Source organism: Thunnus maccoyii, chromosome 21 (assembly GCF_910596095.1).
Source record: "Thunnus maccoyii chromosome 21, fThuMac1.1, whole genome shotgun sequence".
Lineage (NCBI taxonomy): Eukaryota > Metazoa > Chordata > Actinopteri > Scombriformes > Scombridae > Thunnus > Thunnus maccoyii.
The window spans coordinates 23,363,561-23,378,666 of NC_056553.1; the positions used below are offsets into that span (position 1 = coordinate 23,363,561).

Below are 15,106 nucleotides of genomic sequence, written 5' to 3' on the forward strand. Positions count from 1 at the left end.
TCCGTTGACTTTTCATCTAGAGCCGTCAGCAGTTTACATTTTTAATTTGTTCAACACTTTGGTCTGGATCAAATACTGGCAAAACTACTGACATTCCCATCATCCTCAGTTCAGACACCAGCTATCTGTGATCAAATGTAAATACTATGTTTTAACGCAGCCAACTTAACAATATAATTCAAATTTAGAAAGGTTCCTGTTTCTGTTGTCAGATATTGGAAGTAGTGTGAAATTTGATATCAGCACATAAAGTCTACCTTAACCAACAGTCATCATTAAGCTGTTGCACTGCAGATAAAATCATTATCTCATGATCAATACGTCATCAAAGAGAAAGTTAGAGGCGAGTGTCATGGAAATTAAAGATGAATTCACAAAGAGCAGAAATAATCCTGTAAGTTCTTCTTTAAGTACACAGACTTTAAATTATCCTTGTTCCCTGTTAAAATGTTTTCTAATGACCAGTTTCACGAAGAATTGGAATACAGTTCTTTGCAGAGATTGATCTGCTTCTTAGTGTGTTAAACCAAAAAAAAAAAAAGAAATATCTGCCTTATCTGCCAGTCATGCCCAAATTTAGTGCCTTCTGGTTGTCAATTCTATGTGGGGATGTTTGGACCAAATAGTACAATACTCCAATTTAAACTAATTTACTGAAATAGCATCTGTGAGTGGGGGTTCTTCAAAACAAGTGACTGCTTGAGGTTTGTCTAAATTATCAGTGCTCACTTTACAGAAACCACTGTACACAAGGTGTGTACTAGAGCCCTGCATGGGACTGTTTTCCTAATCCCACTCCCGCCCGCTGCTACTGGATACCTGACCATTATCACTCGCTCCTGCCATAAGTGTGTCCACTCCCGCCTGCGCCTGCAAATATTCTGACCATTCACTCATTGTGTCTTCTCCCGTACTGCAGGGAAGCCACATTATTTTACTGTGTACTATTAATAGAGATGCAAACCTGTTGGTAATAACGTAGAGAAACTGCGTTCTAGTGAATATACATTCATATTAGTGCAATAACCAGTTATTCTAGTGCAATTAATATGCCTGTTCTATGGCAGAATTACATTGTATTTATTTCTTTTAACCTACTTATTATTTTAGAACATGTGTTGTTGTCATTGGTTGTTTTATTTTGTTTCATTTCTCTGTGTCTTTTAATGCACTGATGAGGAGTAGTGCTAATGATGATGGTATGTGACCTGATGCAAGCTTACAACTCTTCTGTTCCCTCCTAAATGAACACAAAAGTAGTAATAACCTGCAGTATCGCAATATGCACATATTGTTCGGTGTTTCTGTTCTCAGCTCGTTCAAGTCGGCAGGTCACAGCAGTCAGTGGTGCCTAGTCATGAGTATGTGTGTATGTGTGTGAGGAGGAGTGGTAGCAGGTAGATGTGTCAGTGGGCACCAGGAGGAGCGCAGACTGAGCACTCAGCCCAGCTCTGTGAGAGTTTGCCTGCAGCACTGCCTAAATCCCGGGACCCGCAGTATATTTTTTGACCTCCCGCTCCTGCCAGCAGCAAAGTTACAACTGCCTGTTCCTGCAAGATTCGCGTTGGGTACCGCGAGACCTGTGGGATCCCAATCTCAATGCAGTCCTCTACTGAGTACAATTACTCGCCACCCCATGGGTGACTCATATATTCCATTAGTATGTGTCGCATTCAAGTTTCTCACAAGGAACACTTTGCATAGATGACAGGCTAACAATGAAAATGTGTCGCCATGCTATTGGGTAGAAGTGATCAGCTGGTGACAGCTGAAACTCAAACTACGCCCCCATGCATTGACAGCTAGGAAATGATTGAGTGTGCATGATAAATGAGAATGACAGGGAGGTATGAGCGATAAAATTACGCCAGGCATGAGTGAACTTTCGCTAAGCTTCATATGGTTCCCTTTGCGTCATTAAAAAGGCAATGTTGGGACAGGCAGGAGTGTGTTTGGTTATTAGCAATAATTCATAATTATCGTTGATAATTATGAATTATGAAATCAAGGTATTGTTAAAATTAATCAATAATACCGACACCAACTGTTGGATCTGTGAGGAGCACAGTTGGTTATTAACAATAATTAACAATTATCGTAATGATTAATTAATTATAAAATTAATAAAATCATTCATATGTATTAACAGATAGGGGGCACCACCCGGAAACTGGGACCAATAACCAAACAAGGTAGTGTCATGAAAGTTCACCTAGAATGTTAATATCTGAGAGATGTCAACATTCCTGGGTGAACAAAGACGGTTGAAGTTCAAGCTCTGGCTCCTTCAATCAGCCACTTTTAACAGTATGTTAGACACAATAATGACAAAAGAACTTTTCTTTAAAGATATAACTATTTATTTAACTTAGCAAGGTTAACAAAGTTAACAAATGCTCTGAGAAATAAACTACCATTCTAAAATCTAATTCTACCAAGCAAAACACAAACAGCTATGTACAGGGTTGAGCACATGCATGGGAATGCATGTGTGTGTGTGTGTCTGTGTGTGTGTGTGTGTGTGTGTGTGTGTGTGTGTGTGTGTGTTTGTTTGTGTCTGAGAGAGAGAGAAGATGGCGATGGTGCCTGACGTGATGATGTTGGCGGTCTGCGACAGGGATGTGACTATGGGAGGAAGTCACGTCACACAAGACCCGAATGGCGGATCATCTCAATCTGATCTTCAACCTCATGTCCCCAGGGAACCGGCTCCCTCCAAAGACCTTATAGTGGTTGAATTCACTTTCTCATTCTCATTGTATTGAGATGTCATCTGTTCTGCTTTCCTCAACCGCAGGTCTGAGTTTGACAACTACCATTGATCCTCAACCTGGCCTTGTGGTTTGGCGGCAACAACTTTTATTCACACCATGTCCTTTTCAACTCTCAAGCTGCCAGAACCCTGCAATAGCTCAACCAGGGCACAAACTGTACTGCCGAGTCTTTGTAACCCGCTCGTTGCTCATTTGCAACCTGTGTGGTGCCCCTTCCCATCCCACCACATGCACCCTCTCTGCTCCTCTGCCCCACACCTCAGCTGTGGAAAAGCAAAGTCCCACTGTTTTCGCAGGCCAAGGAGTCTGGTTGTCCAAGGCGGACGTTACCAGCTCTTTCAAGGTCCTTCCTATCCACCCTGAATATTGGCATCTTTTCTGAGTCCTCTGGAGGGGCGCATACTATTTTGCTGTGTTTTTGACCTTTAGCTGCAAGTGTAGCCCAAAAATCTTTAACTCCTTATCTGAGGCTCTCTGCTGGGTTCTGTTGAACAACTACAAACCCCAGTAAATCATTCACCTACTTGATGACTTTCTCACAGTTATACAGCTGCTCTTTTTTTAAGTTGTAGACTTCAACAAAAAAGGCAGTGCGGTGTGCCACGTGTTTTACAACCTGCAAAAAGTGCTCTATCTGATCAAGGCTGTATTGGGTGTTCTACTGCTTTTACTGTGGATTCTATGGTGCTTTTATGTCTGGAGCACTGGACCAAATGAATTTTCCCGGCTGAGATAATAAAGTTGGTCTGAATCTGTATCTAAAAAACTGTCATAAAAAAGTCTCTTACGCAATTTTCTACAGAAGTACAACAGTTGTTGTGCAACTGGTCCAGTGCCCACTGCTATGCTTTGTGAAAGCTATCAGATGTGTGTTGTCATAGTAACAATCTTTCACAACTTATTTATGTTGGTCATCACAGTAACAAAACTTCATCAAGAGGGTGACATGTCAATTCCACAGTGAAATACAGCAGCAAGAAAGGCACAATTTCACTTTAATGAATTCAGAGTAAAAATTATATTTCATACATTCAAAATGTTAAGACTTGACAATGGGATTCCAGCTCTTTCTGTATGAAGGTCAGATGGGCATTACTGAGCAATATTGTCCATATCAGTGACATGATTTAGCACAATGACTGCAGTGAACTCCAAACTAGTTTGTTCCCCAGGACACAGATCAGGTAAGAAAAAGATCCAGAAGATGGAGATTGAGAAAAAAAGCCCTCTTCAAAAAACCCTTTTTTTTTTCAAAATGGTCTTCACTCTTGATTCAAAACTCTGCTTGCTGTCAATTTCAGACTTTCACTGTCAGGTTTGGTCCTGACTTCCTGAAGTCAACAACATTTCTTGATTTTATTAACATTTTACTCAAAAAGGACTCTTAAGCACAGTAAAAGAATTCCCTTTAGACCTGCCTCCCCTCCCTTGTTTTTATTACTCAGTTATTTGTTTATTTAACTTGGACCATACAGATAAGCACATTACATACAGGTAATGCAATACTTTATGAATGAAAACTCTACCTAAGTTCTATTTTTGAAGAATTTGACCATGGTGCCATTTTACCTTTTATAGTTTTTATAAAAATGATTACAGGCTTGATTATTGATTTGGAGGCCTGCACCCTGATAATCACAGAGTAGGATATATGTGATAAAATCGTGGCATGTGTATACATTTTAGCTGCTTCAAGAGATATACATGGTCTCACCAAACAAAAACAGTTAGTAGTCTAGACAATTTCCTTATATGGGCATCACACTTAAGTTGAGAATGCAAAATGACACCTAGATATTTATGGATCCCTCCAGACATGTTTTAAGACATATAAAAAATACTCTGCTTGAAATAAAAGAATCTGTCTGATATGGTTTTTCCAACAAAACCAGTTCAATTATCTTGTTAAAATTCTTAAATCTATATCTTGTCTTTCTCCTTCATTAAAATTCCAGAATTTATGAGCATGCAAATATTGTTCATTGTCCATTTTCAGTGTATGTGCACTGGAGGCTTCAGGTTTCACATCACACTTGTATAAGCTGCATACTGGACCATGATTGGCTCCAAACTAGTTGTGATGTCATAAATCATGCTCCTAGTTTTAAACTCAGATTTAAACTTTCCCCTTTCAACAGATGAAACAGCCTTTTAGTGTCAAACCTTCCTTTACATCATACTGCACATTGTAGCATAAAAATTTAAGTGAAGGAACAATAAGGAGAAACACATTTTTGGGGGGACTTTAAACTGACTACAACTGAGTCATCAGAAAATGTAATTACAGGATACTGTATTTCTAATTTCTTATAGAAACTTCTTCAGAAATGACAAAACCATCTGACAGTGTGGAAATAGTTCAATAATGTCACAAGTGACATTATCAGTGAAAAACAAATTTCTTCATCTTTATCAGGAAAACGTTGAGACAGAAGCACAGACTGTAATAAACCACACCCAAAGCAGGAGGACATACTAGTATACAAATCAAACACACATACACTCCTAACATTGAAAAAAGTTTATATTTATTATAATAAAAATATAATATAGTATAAAAAAAGTTGTCAGAATGAATTTGGTACTGAGAGACAAAAAGACATCACAAGGAATATTTGAATACAATATGTTTTTGTATTTTAATAAATATCATAGTGATGTTTCAAAAGAGATAGGTGTAGGAATATTATACAGATCATTAAGTGTTGCCTCTTTAAACTGTTGTTTCTTAAAAAAGACAAAAAACCTTTAGCAAACTGGATGTATAATGCAATAATAGACAGTGGGCTACAGGTTTCTAATGAAATAAATGTAATTTTTCATGCCGTCCTGCTGGATTATCTAAAAAGATTTTTAAGTACAATAAGTGTATGGTTTAATTTGTTAAATCAATCACTTTTTAATATTAGAATTGTGCAAATTTAAAAAAAATCTATTTGATATTTTGGGGGAGATAGTATTGATTTATATATATAATCTATATTCCTGTAATATTCCTTTGAGATTACTGTTGAACAGCTTTGTTTTCAGGTAAATGTATCAGTGGGGCTGGTGAACTGAGAACTTCATTGATCTGAAATATTATTATGTGTATTAATATCAGTCTGTATCCTTTCAGCCCAGCATCAATAATAATATTAGACCATAAAAGACGAGTCAGCATCTCATGGTTTAATGGATGGATGTGAAAAAACCCGAGTGTAACCAAGTGTTTTAGTTGCTTAACCACAGTCAGCCCAAACCATGATCTTTACCTAACTTTCGCGTATGTCTGTCTGACAGAACAGATACGCTTTTATTTTAACAGCTGTCTACACGCGATAAGTAACAGCTTGCATTTCACTCGCACTACACCTGGAAGTCTATTTTCTTTCATTTTTGTTTTTTTCAGTACTCTGCTCTCAAGGTCTCAACCATGTCTGGGACACATTTGGCCTTGTCTTTGTCAGCCAATCCGTGCTCCTTCCAGACCCAAACACACACACGCACACACACACTTCCTTCCCCTTGCTGGCTGACTTATATGGAGTAACTTCAGCTGAGCTGTGAGTCAGACAGTTCTGGTCCTCAGGGTCAGACAACAAGGAGAAGCTCCTCTGCTGGCCAGGTGGTAAGTCAGCTCAGCTCAGCTTGATCCTCATTCCCACAAACATCTGATTTGAGCTCCTTGGAGGATCTCATTTAAAGGGATTGTTTTCTAGTTCTCCTTATTTGCATGCTTTACAGAAGCATGCACACAGAATTTAATAGCTCTTATATACTACTACACATTTTCAAAAGCTTGACAATATTTAGAATATTAATTTCATACTGACTGCATCATTGCATCATATTGTTGTGTATGATGGTTGCATTTGTGTTCCTGACAGATTTCCCTGCTAACATTTGAGTAGAAGATGGAATCAACAACTCCTAATTATATATACGATAATTACGATACCAATGACTCAACAACATATGTGTATGATGATCCTGATGATGAGCTACCTGGTGGACTATGTAGTAGCGATGGTGAAAACTTACTGGGAGCTCAATTGTCCACCATTTACTACTTCATGTTTCTCTTCAGTCTCTTTGGCAACGGGCTGGTCCTGGTCATCATCCATCGGTGAGTAGACAAACAAAACTCTCAAATTCAAAAAAAATATTGGTTTAGCATTTTAAAGCAATCAGAGGTAGCAAATGTACAATTTGTAAACTTGTAAAATACACACAACCCTTATTATAATTACCTGTGAATTACAGGATAATTGAAATAGTCTACAAATAGTAAATTAAAGTTGTAATCCTTACAATTTAGCATCAAGTGTGATTTACTACTACTGATCCCAGAATTTTGTGAGCAGCAAACACTAGTGAAGCAACTACTTTGTTAAAAATACAACAGAAGAACAACTGCTACAGCTCTGATACACTGTTAGGAGAGTGAACAGTGAGGCTGATACTAATGAGATAAAATTAAAAACAGTAGTGCTGGATTATAGTCACTTGTGTATGTGTTGGCAGTTTGACTCAAGTGCGCAAATGTGGATCCCGGCACTGACAATTAAAACTACTTTGTAGACAGGTTACTAAATGTAAATGCATTGAATGGCTCTTGCTCAAAAATGCAGGTCAAAAGCAGCATCAAAAATTCTTCTCTGGGCTCTTACATAAATTGGCACAAGAAAAGGAGGGGTGTTTGTTCCCCCCTTGGTTAAAAGAACATGAAATTTGTTATGTTAATCTTATTATGGTAGTGATTAGCAACAATGTCTCCTAAAATTTGATTCATATTTTACTTTTGGGAGAAACATAACCTTTGTCTGGATAAATTCACTTTGGTTGATGTTAAGTGCTAACCAAGAGCCATACTAGCACATGACATTGCTGATGTTAAACAAGTATAATGCTTACCATGGTCACCACCTTAATTTACATTTCTAACATGTGCTATTTAGCATTGAACACAAAGAACAGCTGAGGATGATGGGAGTGTCATTAGTTTTGAGGTGTTCAGTCAAAAAATGAAGTACCGGTCAAATTGAAATACTAACTTGTTGGCACTAGATTCCCACACAGACTACTGTATATCTGGGTGGCACTCTCAGGCAGATTCATTTCATGCATTTTCAACTTTGATGCCAAATTTGTCAAGTCACATTACTTATCACATTAAACATCCACATTACTGAGCTGGGTGTGCACATCCTATTTTGCTATGTAGACCAGAGCAGAAGTGTTGCACTCAATCCTGCAAAGCTGCACAATGTGCACAAGTCATCAATATATTATCAATAACAGGCAGTGATACACTGAAACACTCGAACATCCTTCATGATTCAAAACTAATGTCTTGTAATCTCTTAATTTCAAAGTTAAAAATGGCCTTGACTATTTAAATAAATGCCTGATTACGAAATGTTATTTTCCTGGAGGTTATGCAGTGGTATCAGGGTAAAATATTAGGCAATTACAGGCAGTACAAGAAGCTAGCTTGCTCACTACAAAAACAAAAGACTGAACTGAGAGAATTGTGTAACACTGAATGAGTGAGCTTCCTCTATTTCAGGACTCCACAGTATGACCTGTCAATCAATGGATTTCAAAGCAGTTTATCTAGTTGACACGCTTGCTAAAGATGTTCAGATTTACTTCACTGCCACCAACCAATCCACAGTTTGGAGATTATTGCAAAATATTACTGTCAAAAATGCTTGTGTGACCCATAGTCTCTGTTTTTTCTACATTTAACGGTTTAATTGGCCACTTCTTAGGTTTGAGAAGCTGACCACTGTGACCAACATCTTGCTGCTCAACCTAGTGGTGTCCTCCCTGATGTTCATGAGCAGTCTTCCCTTCGTGGGAGTCTACAAGCAGCTCTCCTACTGGATCTTTGGCGAAGTAATGTGCAAGATTGTAGGCAGTGTCTACTACCTGGGCCTCTACAGTTCTGTCCTGTTTCTAACTCTCCTGACCTTCGACCGACACCTTTCAGTTGTTTACTCCTTGCATGCATCGCAAGTGAGGAATCAACGCTATGCGCTGCTCTCCTGTGCTGTGGTGTGGCTGGTCAGTGGTCTAGCGTGCATCCCACAGATGATTCTCCACAAATCTTTTACTCATAATAGTAGCAACAAAACGCTCTGCCAGGAATATCCTCTTAACACAACGTCTGTTGATGACAAGCTAAGAGCATCTGGATTTTACCTTCAACTTTTCCTTTTCTTGCTCTTTCCTCTGATTGTTATTGTGTACTGCTACGTTAGGATTGCTATCACTGTCATATCATCCAAGATAGTTACCAAGTTCAAGACAGTCAGGCTGATATTTGTCATTGTCCTGTTGTTTTTTATATGCTGGACCCCATTTAACATTGTAGAACTGATTCATGATGATGATGATGATTACCTGTCCTGTGATGAAAAGAAGAAGAGGGGTTATGCACGTGAAGTCACTCATGACATTGCTTACATTTACTTCTGGATCAGTCCCATCTTCTATACATTTGTTGGTAAAAAGTTCCAGAGCTACTTCAGACAGCTGCTGGTGAAACGCTTCCCAGGGTTAAAGAAGCATATTTCTGTCAGTCAGGTCAGCAGAACCAATATGTCCACAAAAAGTACACAGAAAAGCATAGAGTTGAGTTGAGTTTTAGGGTTGAGAACTCCTTTGTATCTCAGGACTGCCATGTGCTCAACAAACTATGGTTTTACAGCAACTGAAGGAAGAGAGAGAACATGTTTCAAAAGTTTGTTGTCCAGCACAAAACAAAGCTGCTACCTCTTCATCATGCCCATGCCATCATGACATATGTAAATGTGGACAGAAGAGGTATGTTTAGCTCAGCTACAGGAAGAGATGGATCCTTACAGAAAAGCGCACCATATCTTCTTTGAATATACAGTAAAGACTTTTTGTCAACTACATGAGCTTGATTTTCCTGTGATTTTTAAGGTTTTATTAAGGTTTCATTAAGGTTCATTTACAAACTAGTTTGGGAGACCTTCTGTCTTCTAGTTGTCAGATGTTGATAAACAAAGCTCTGCATTTAAAGTTGAGTAACTCCATTTGCAAGAACAAATCTAATAATCTAACATCTGCCATAACCCCATTTTCAAAGTATTCACGCCTGTGCCTTTATATGTGTCAGACCACACTTAGTTATGCACTGCAGTGCCACAATCATGATTTATTTTATACAGTGTTCTCTCAAATTTTGCATCCAATATTACAGTTAACTGCATCACCTCTGTGTGACAGAATGTAAAAGTTGGGCTGCTGAACAAAGTTAAGGGGGAAGGGATCCATAGTTCCTTAATCCTTACATAGTTGAGCAAATGTTAAAACTCTTCGTAAAGGACTTTTGGATGTGATACAAAAGTGTTTTGCTCTGTATTTTCGCCATACAGCCTAAACTCTCATTTGTAATGGCTATCTGTATCTCTGACAGCTTTTCATGACTTCACTTAATTTGGATTATTTCTAAAATGTCAGTATAGTGTGTAAAAAAAAAAAAAAGTTTAGAAGTCTGGCTTGTAGTTCTTCTCAAGGCTGATTAAGTGTAAGAATTTACATTATGATAAGAGCACTTTGTTGAACACCAGACAGTGGAGCTTTAGCTGCATCCATCCAAAGTCCAAAACAATGAATCAAGCATGTATAATCATTGTCCAGTCATTTTCCATGCCTGTAAGTATATCTGCTCTGATTTTTGGTTTGGTTGGTTTAATCTTGTGTTTATGGGTTTTTTTTTATTATTGTGTGTATAATGAATTATGTCCTTTAAAAAGAAATTTGATATTTTACATGGATGATTCATTCTTTGTCATGTTTCATATGAAGAACTTTTTACTTGGAAATAAAACAGTGAAAAAGCAGCACCAAAAAGGGAGTTAAAAGCTTAATGGTTTGTTGGGTTTTGTTTGGTTTGTGTGTTTGTCTAAATCCAAACTATTTAATTAAATCAACCCTTTTAAATCACCAGGCTACATGTTTCCTTTCTTCATGTCCCCCATATTTCCAGAATATACGTACATACCTTTTCAAAACACCCCTTTTACTGAAAACATTCTTTTAAGAAAGCAACTGTCAAGGATTTGTGTAGAAGTTCAAATACATGTTTCTCATGTCCATGTTCAGAAGAGGACAAGACCACCTGATTACATTGCTGATCTGGACAGTTTTCCCCCACATAACCAAGAATTGAAGTACAGAGCTAAAAATGTTGTTATGAAGAAAACTGGCTCAGGGGAGCAGACCTGGACATATTTTTATCTTCTGCATAAAGCCTAGTGTCAATATCTCTGGTGAAAGGACTACAGGGTCACTTCCTCACATTACAAAAAATACTGTAAATGCTTTCTCACTTACTTCTACTTTTAATTTTACTTGTCAAAGTTTTTGACTTTGGTCCAGACTGCAATAATTATCAATGAGTACTGGATAAACTGCCAATGAACTTATGTACAAACATTCTTTTTCCCCACAGAATGAATGACTGGAATGACTTTGGTGATCCGTTGACTTTTCATCTAGAGCCGTCAGCAGTTTACATTTTTAATTTGTTCAACACTTTGGTCTGGATCAAATACTGGCAAAACTACTGACATTCCCATCATCCTCAGTTCAGACACCAGCTATCTGTGATCAAATGTAAATACTATGTTTTAACGCAGCCAACTTAACAATATAATTCAAATTTAGAAAGGTTCCTGTTTCTGTTGTCAGATATTGGAAGTAGTGTGAAATTTGATATTAGCACATAAAGTCTACCTCAACCAACAGTCATTATTAAGCTGTTGCACTGCAGATAAAATCATTATCTCATGATCAATACGTCATCACAGAGAAAGTTAGAGGCGAGTGTCATGGAAATTAAAAATGAATTCACAAAGAGCAGAAATAGTACTATAAGTTCTTCTTTAAGTACACAGACTTTAAATTATCCTTGTTCCCTGTTAAAATGTTTTCTGATGACCAGTTTCACGAAGAATTGGAATACAGTTCTTTGCAGAGATTGATCTGCTTCTTAGTGTGTTAAACCAAAAAAAAAAAAAAGAAATATCTGCCTTATCTGCCAATCATGCCCAAATTTAGTGCCTTCTGGTTGTCAATTCTATGTGGGGATGTTTGGACCAAATAGTACAATACTCCAATTTAAACTAATTTACTGAAATAGCATCTGTGAGTGGGGGTTCTTCAAAACAAGTGACTGCTTGAGGTTTGTCTAAATTATCAGTGCTCACTTTACAGAAACCACTGTACACAAGGTGTGTACTAGAGCCCTGCATGGGACTGTTTTCCTAATCCCACTCCCGCCCGCTGCTACTGGATACCTGACCATTATCACTCGCTCCTGCCATAAGTGTGTCCACTCCCGCCTGCGCCTGCAAATATTCTGACCATTCACTCATTGTGTCTTCTCCCGTACTGCAGGGAAGCCACATTATTTTACTGTGTACTATTAATAGAGATGCAAACCTGTTGGTAATAACGTAGAGAAACTGCGTTCGAGTGAATATACATTCATATTAGTGCAATAACCAGTTATTCTAGTGCAATTAATATGCCTGTTCTATGGCAGAATTACATTGTATTTATTTCTTTTAACCTACTTATTATTTTAGAACATGTGTTGTTGTCATTGGTTGTTTTATTTTGTTTCATTTCTCTGTGTCTTTTAATGCACTGATGAGGAGTAGTGCTAATGATGATGGTATGTGACCTGATGCAAGCTTACAACTCTTCTGTTCCCTCCTAAATGAACACAAAAGTAGTAATAACCTGCAGTATCGCAATATGCACATATTGTTCGGTGTTTCTGTTCTCAGCTCGTTCAAGTCGGCAGGTCACAGCAGTCAGTGGTGCCTAGTCATGAGTATGTGTGTATGTGTGTGAGGAGGAGTGGTAGCAGGTAGATGTGTCAGTGGGCACCAGGAGGAGCGCAGACTGAGCACTCAGCCCAGCTCTGTGAGAGTTTGCCTGCAGCACTGCCTAAATCCCGGGACCCGCAGTATATTTTTTGACCTCCCGCTCCTGCCAGCAGCAAAGTTACAACTGCCTGTTCCTGCAAGATTCGCGTTGGGTACCGCGAGACCTGTGGGATCCCAATCTCAATGCAGTCCTCTACTGAGTACAATTACTCGCCACCCCATGGGTGACTCATATATTCCATTAGTATGTGTCGCATTCAAGTTTCTCACAAGGAACACTTTGCATAGATGACAGGCTAACAATGAAAATGTGTCGCCATGCTATTGGGTAGAAGTGATCAGCTGGTGACAGCTGAAACTCAAACTACGCCCCCATGCATTGACAGCTAGGAAATGATTGAGTGTGCATGATAAATGAGAATGACAGGGAGGTATGAGCGATAAAATTACGCCAGGCATGAGTGAACTTTCGCTAAGCTTCATATGGTTCCCTTTACGTCATTAAAAAGGCAATGTTGGGACAGGCAGGAGTGTGTTTGGTTATTAGCAATAATTCATAATTATCGTCGATAATTATGAATTATGAAATCAAGGTATTGTTAAAATTAATCAATAATTCCGACACCAACTGTTGGATCTGTGAGGAGCACAGTTGGTTATTAACAATAATTAACAATTATCGTAATGATTAATTAATTATAAAATTAATAAAATCATTCATATGTATTAACAGATAGGGGGCACCACCCGGAAACTGGGACCAATAACCAAACAAGGTAGTGTCATGAAAGTTCACCTAGAATGTTAATATCTGAGAGATGTCAACATTCAAGGGTGAACAAAGAAGGTTGAAGTTCAAGCTCTGGCTCCTTCAATCAGCCACTTTTAACAATATGTTAGACACAATAATGACAAAAGAACCTGTCTTTAAAGATATAACTATTTATTAAACTTAGCAAGGTTAACAAAGTTAACAAATGCTCAGATAAATAAACTACCATTCTAAAATCTAATTCTACCAAGCAAAACACAAACAGCTATGTACAGGGTTGAGCACATGCATGGGAATGCACGTGTGTGTGTGTGTCTGTGTGTGTGTGTGTGTGTGTGTGTGTGTGTGTGTGTGTGTGTGTGTGTGTGTTTGTTTGTGTCTGAGAGAGAGAGAAGATGGCGATGGTGCCTGAGGTGATGACGTTGGCGGTCTGCGACAGGGATGTGACTATGGGAGGAAGTCACGTCACACAAGACCCGAATGGCGGATCATCTCAATCTGATCTTCAACCTCATGTCCCCAGGGAACCGGCTCCCTCCAAAGACCTTATAGTGGTTGAATTCACTTTCTCATTCTCATTGTATTGAGATGTCATCTGTTCTGCTTTCCTCAACCGCAGGTCTGAGTTTGACAACTACCATTGATCCTCAACCTGGCCTTGTGGTTCGGCGGCAACAACTTTTATTCACACCATGTCCTTTTCAACTCTCAAGCTGCCAGACCCCTGCAATAGCTCAACCAGGGCACGTACTGGAGATAGTTGGATCCCAAACTGTACTGCTGAGTCTTTGTAACCCGCTCGTTGCTCATTTGCAACCTGTGTGGTGCCCCTTCCCATCCCACCACATGCACCCTCTCTGCTCCTCTGCCCCACACCTCAGCTGTGGAAAAGCAAAGTCCCACAGTTTCTGTGGCTTACCACCAGCAGCTCCTCCACTGTCCATTACCCCCAAATCATCCATTGCCCAGCCATCCACCCTTGGCTCTCTCCCCAAAAGTGTGGATAAGAGAGGAAGACCCAACCTCTGCAAGGGCAGGGGGATGATCTGCAATTGATCATGCCATCTCCCTCATCCGCCTCGCAGGCCAAGGAGTCTGGTTGTCCAAGGCGGATGTTACCAGCTCTTTCAAGGTCCTTCCTATCCACCCTGAATATTGGCATCTTTTCTGAGTCCTCTGGAGGGGCGCATACTATTTTGCTGTGTTTTTGACCTTTAGCTGCAAGTGTAGCCCAAAAATCTTTAACTCCTTATCTGAGGCTCTCTGCTGGGTTCTGTCGAACAACTACAAACCCCAGTAAATCACTCACCCACTTGATGACTTTCTCACAGTTATGCAGCTGCTCTTTTTTTAAGTTGTAGACTTCAACAAAAAAGGCAGTGCGGTGTGCCACGTGTTTTACAACCTGCAAAAAGTGCTCTATCTGATCAAGGCTGTATTGGGTGTTCTACTGCTTTTACTGTGGATTCTGTGGTGCTTTTATGTCTGGAGCACTGGACCAAATGAATTTTCCCGGCTGAGATAATAAAGTTGGTCTGAATCTGTATCTAAAAAACTGTCATAAAAAAGTCTCTTACGCAATTTTCTACAGCAGTACAACAGTTGTTGTGCAACTGGTCCAGTACCTTCTGCTATGCTTTGTGAAA

At 39.0% G+C, this 15,106-nt stretch overlaps 1 protein-coding gene across 1 annotated transcript; it reads left to right on the top strand.

Moving 5' to 3' along the window:
- The first annotated feature begins 6,143 nt into the window (after positions 1-6,143).
- LOC121888243 (C-C chemokine receptor type 1-like) lies at positions 6,144-10,540 on the top strand. Its single transcript, XM_042399671.1, has 3 exons — positions 6,144-6,384; positions 6,644-6,882; positions 8,531-10,540. The coding sequence occupies exons 2-3, from the start codon at positions 6,671-6,673 to the stop codon at positions 9,402-9,404; spliced, it is 1,086 nt and encodes a 361-aa protein (XP_042255605.1). The 5' UTR covers positions 6,144-6,384; positions 6,644-6,670; the 3' UTR covers positions 9,405-10,540.
- Positions 10,541-15,106: the final 4,566 nt, after the last annotated feature.

What these genes read in the sequence shown, in the direction of transcription:
- LOC121888243 (XM_042399671.1), top strand. Translation starts at nt 6,671, where the DNA reads ATGGAATCAACAACTCCTAATTATATATACGATAATTACGATACCAAT. An exon ending in GTCCTGGTCATCATCCATCG is followed by an intron (nt 6,883 to 8,530) that starts GTGAGTAGACAA and finishes GCCACTTCTTAG; the next exon opens with GTTTGAGAAGCTGACCACTG.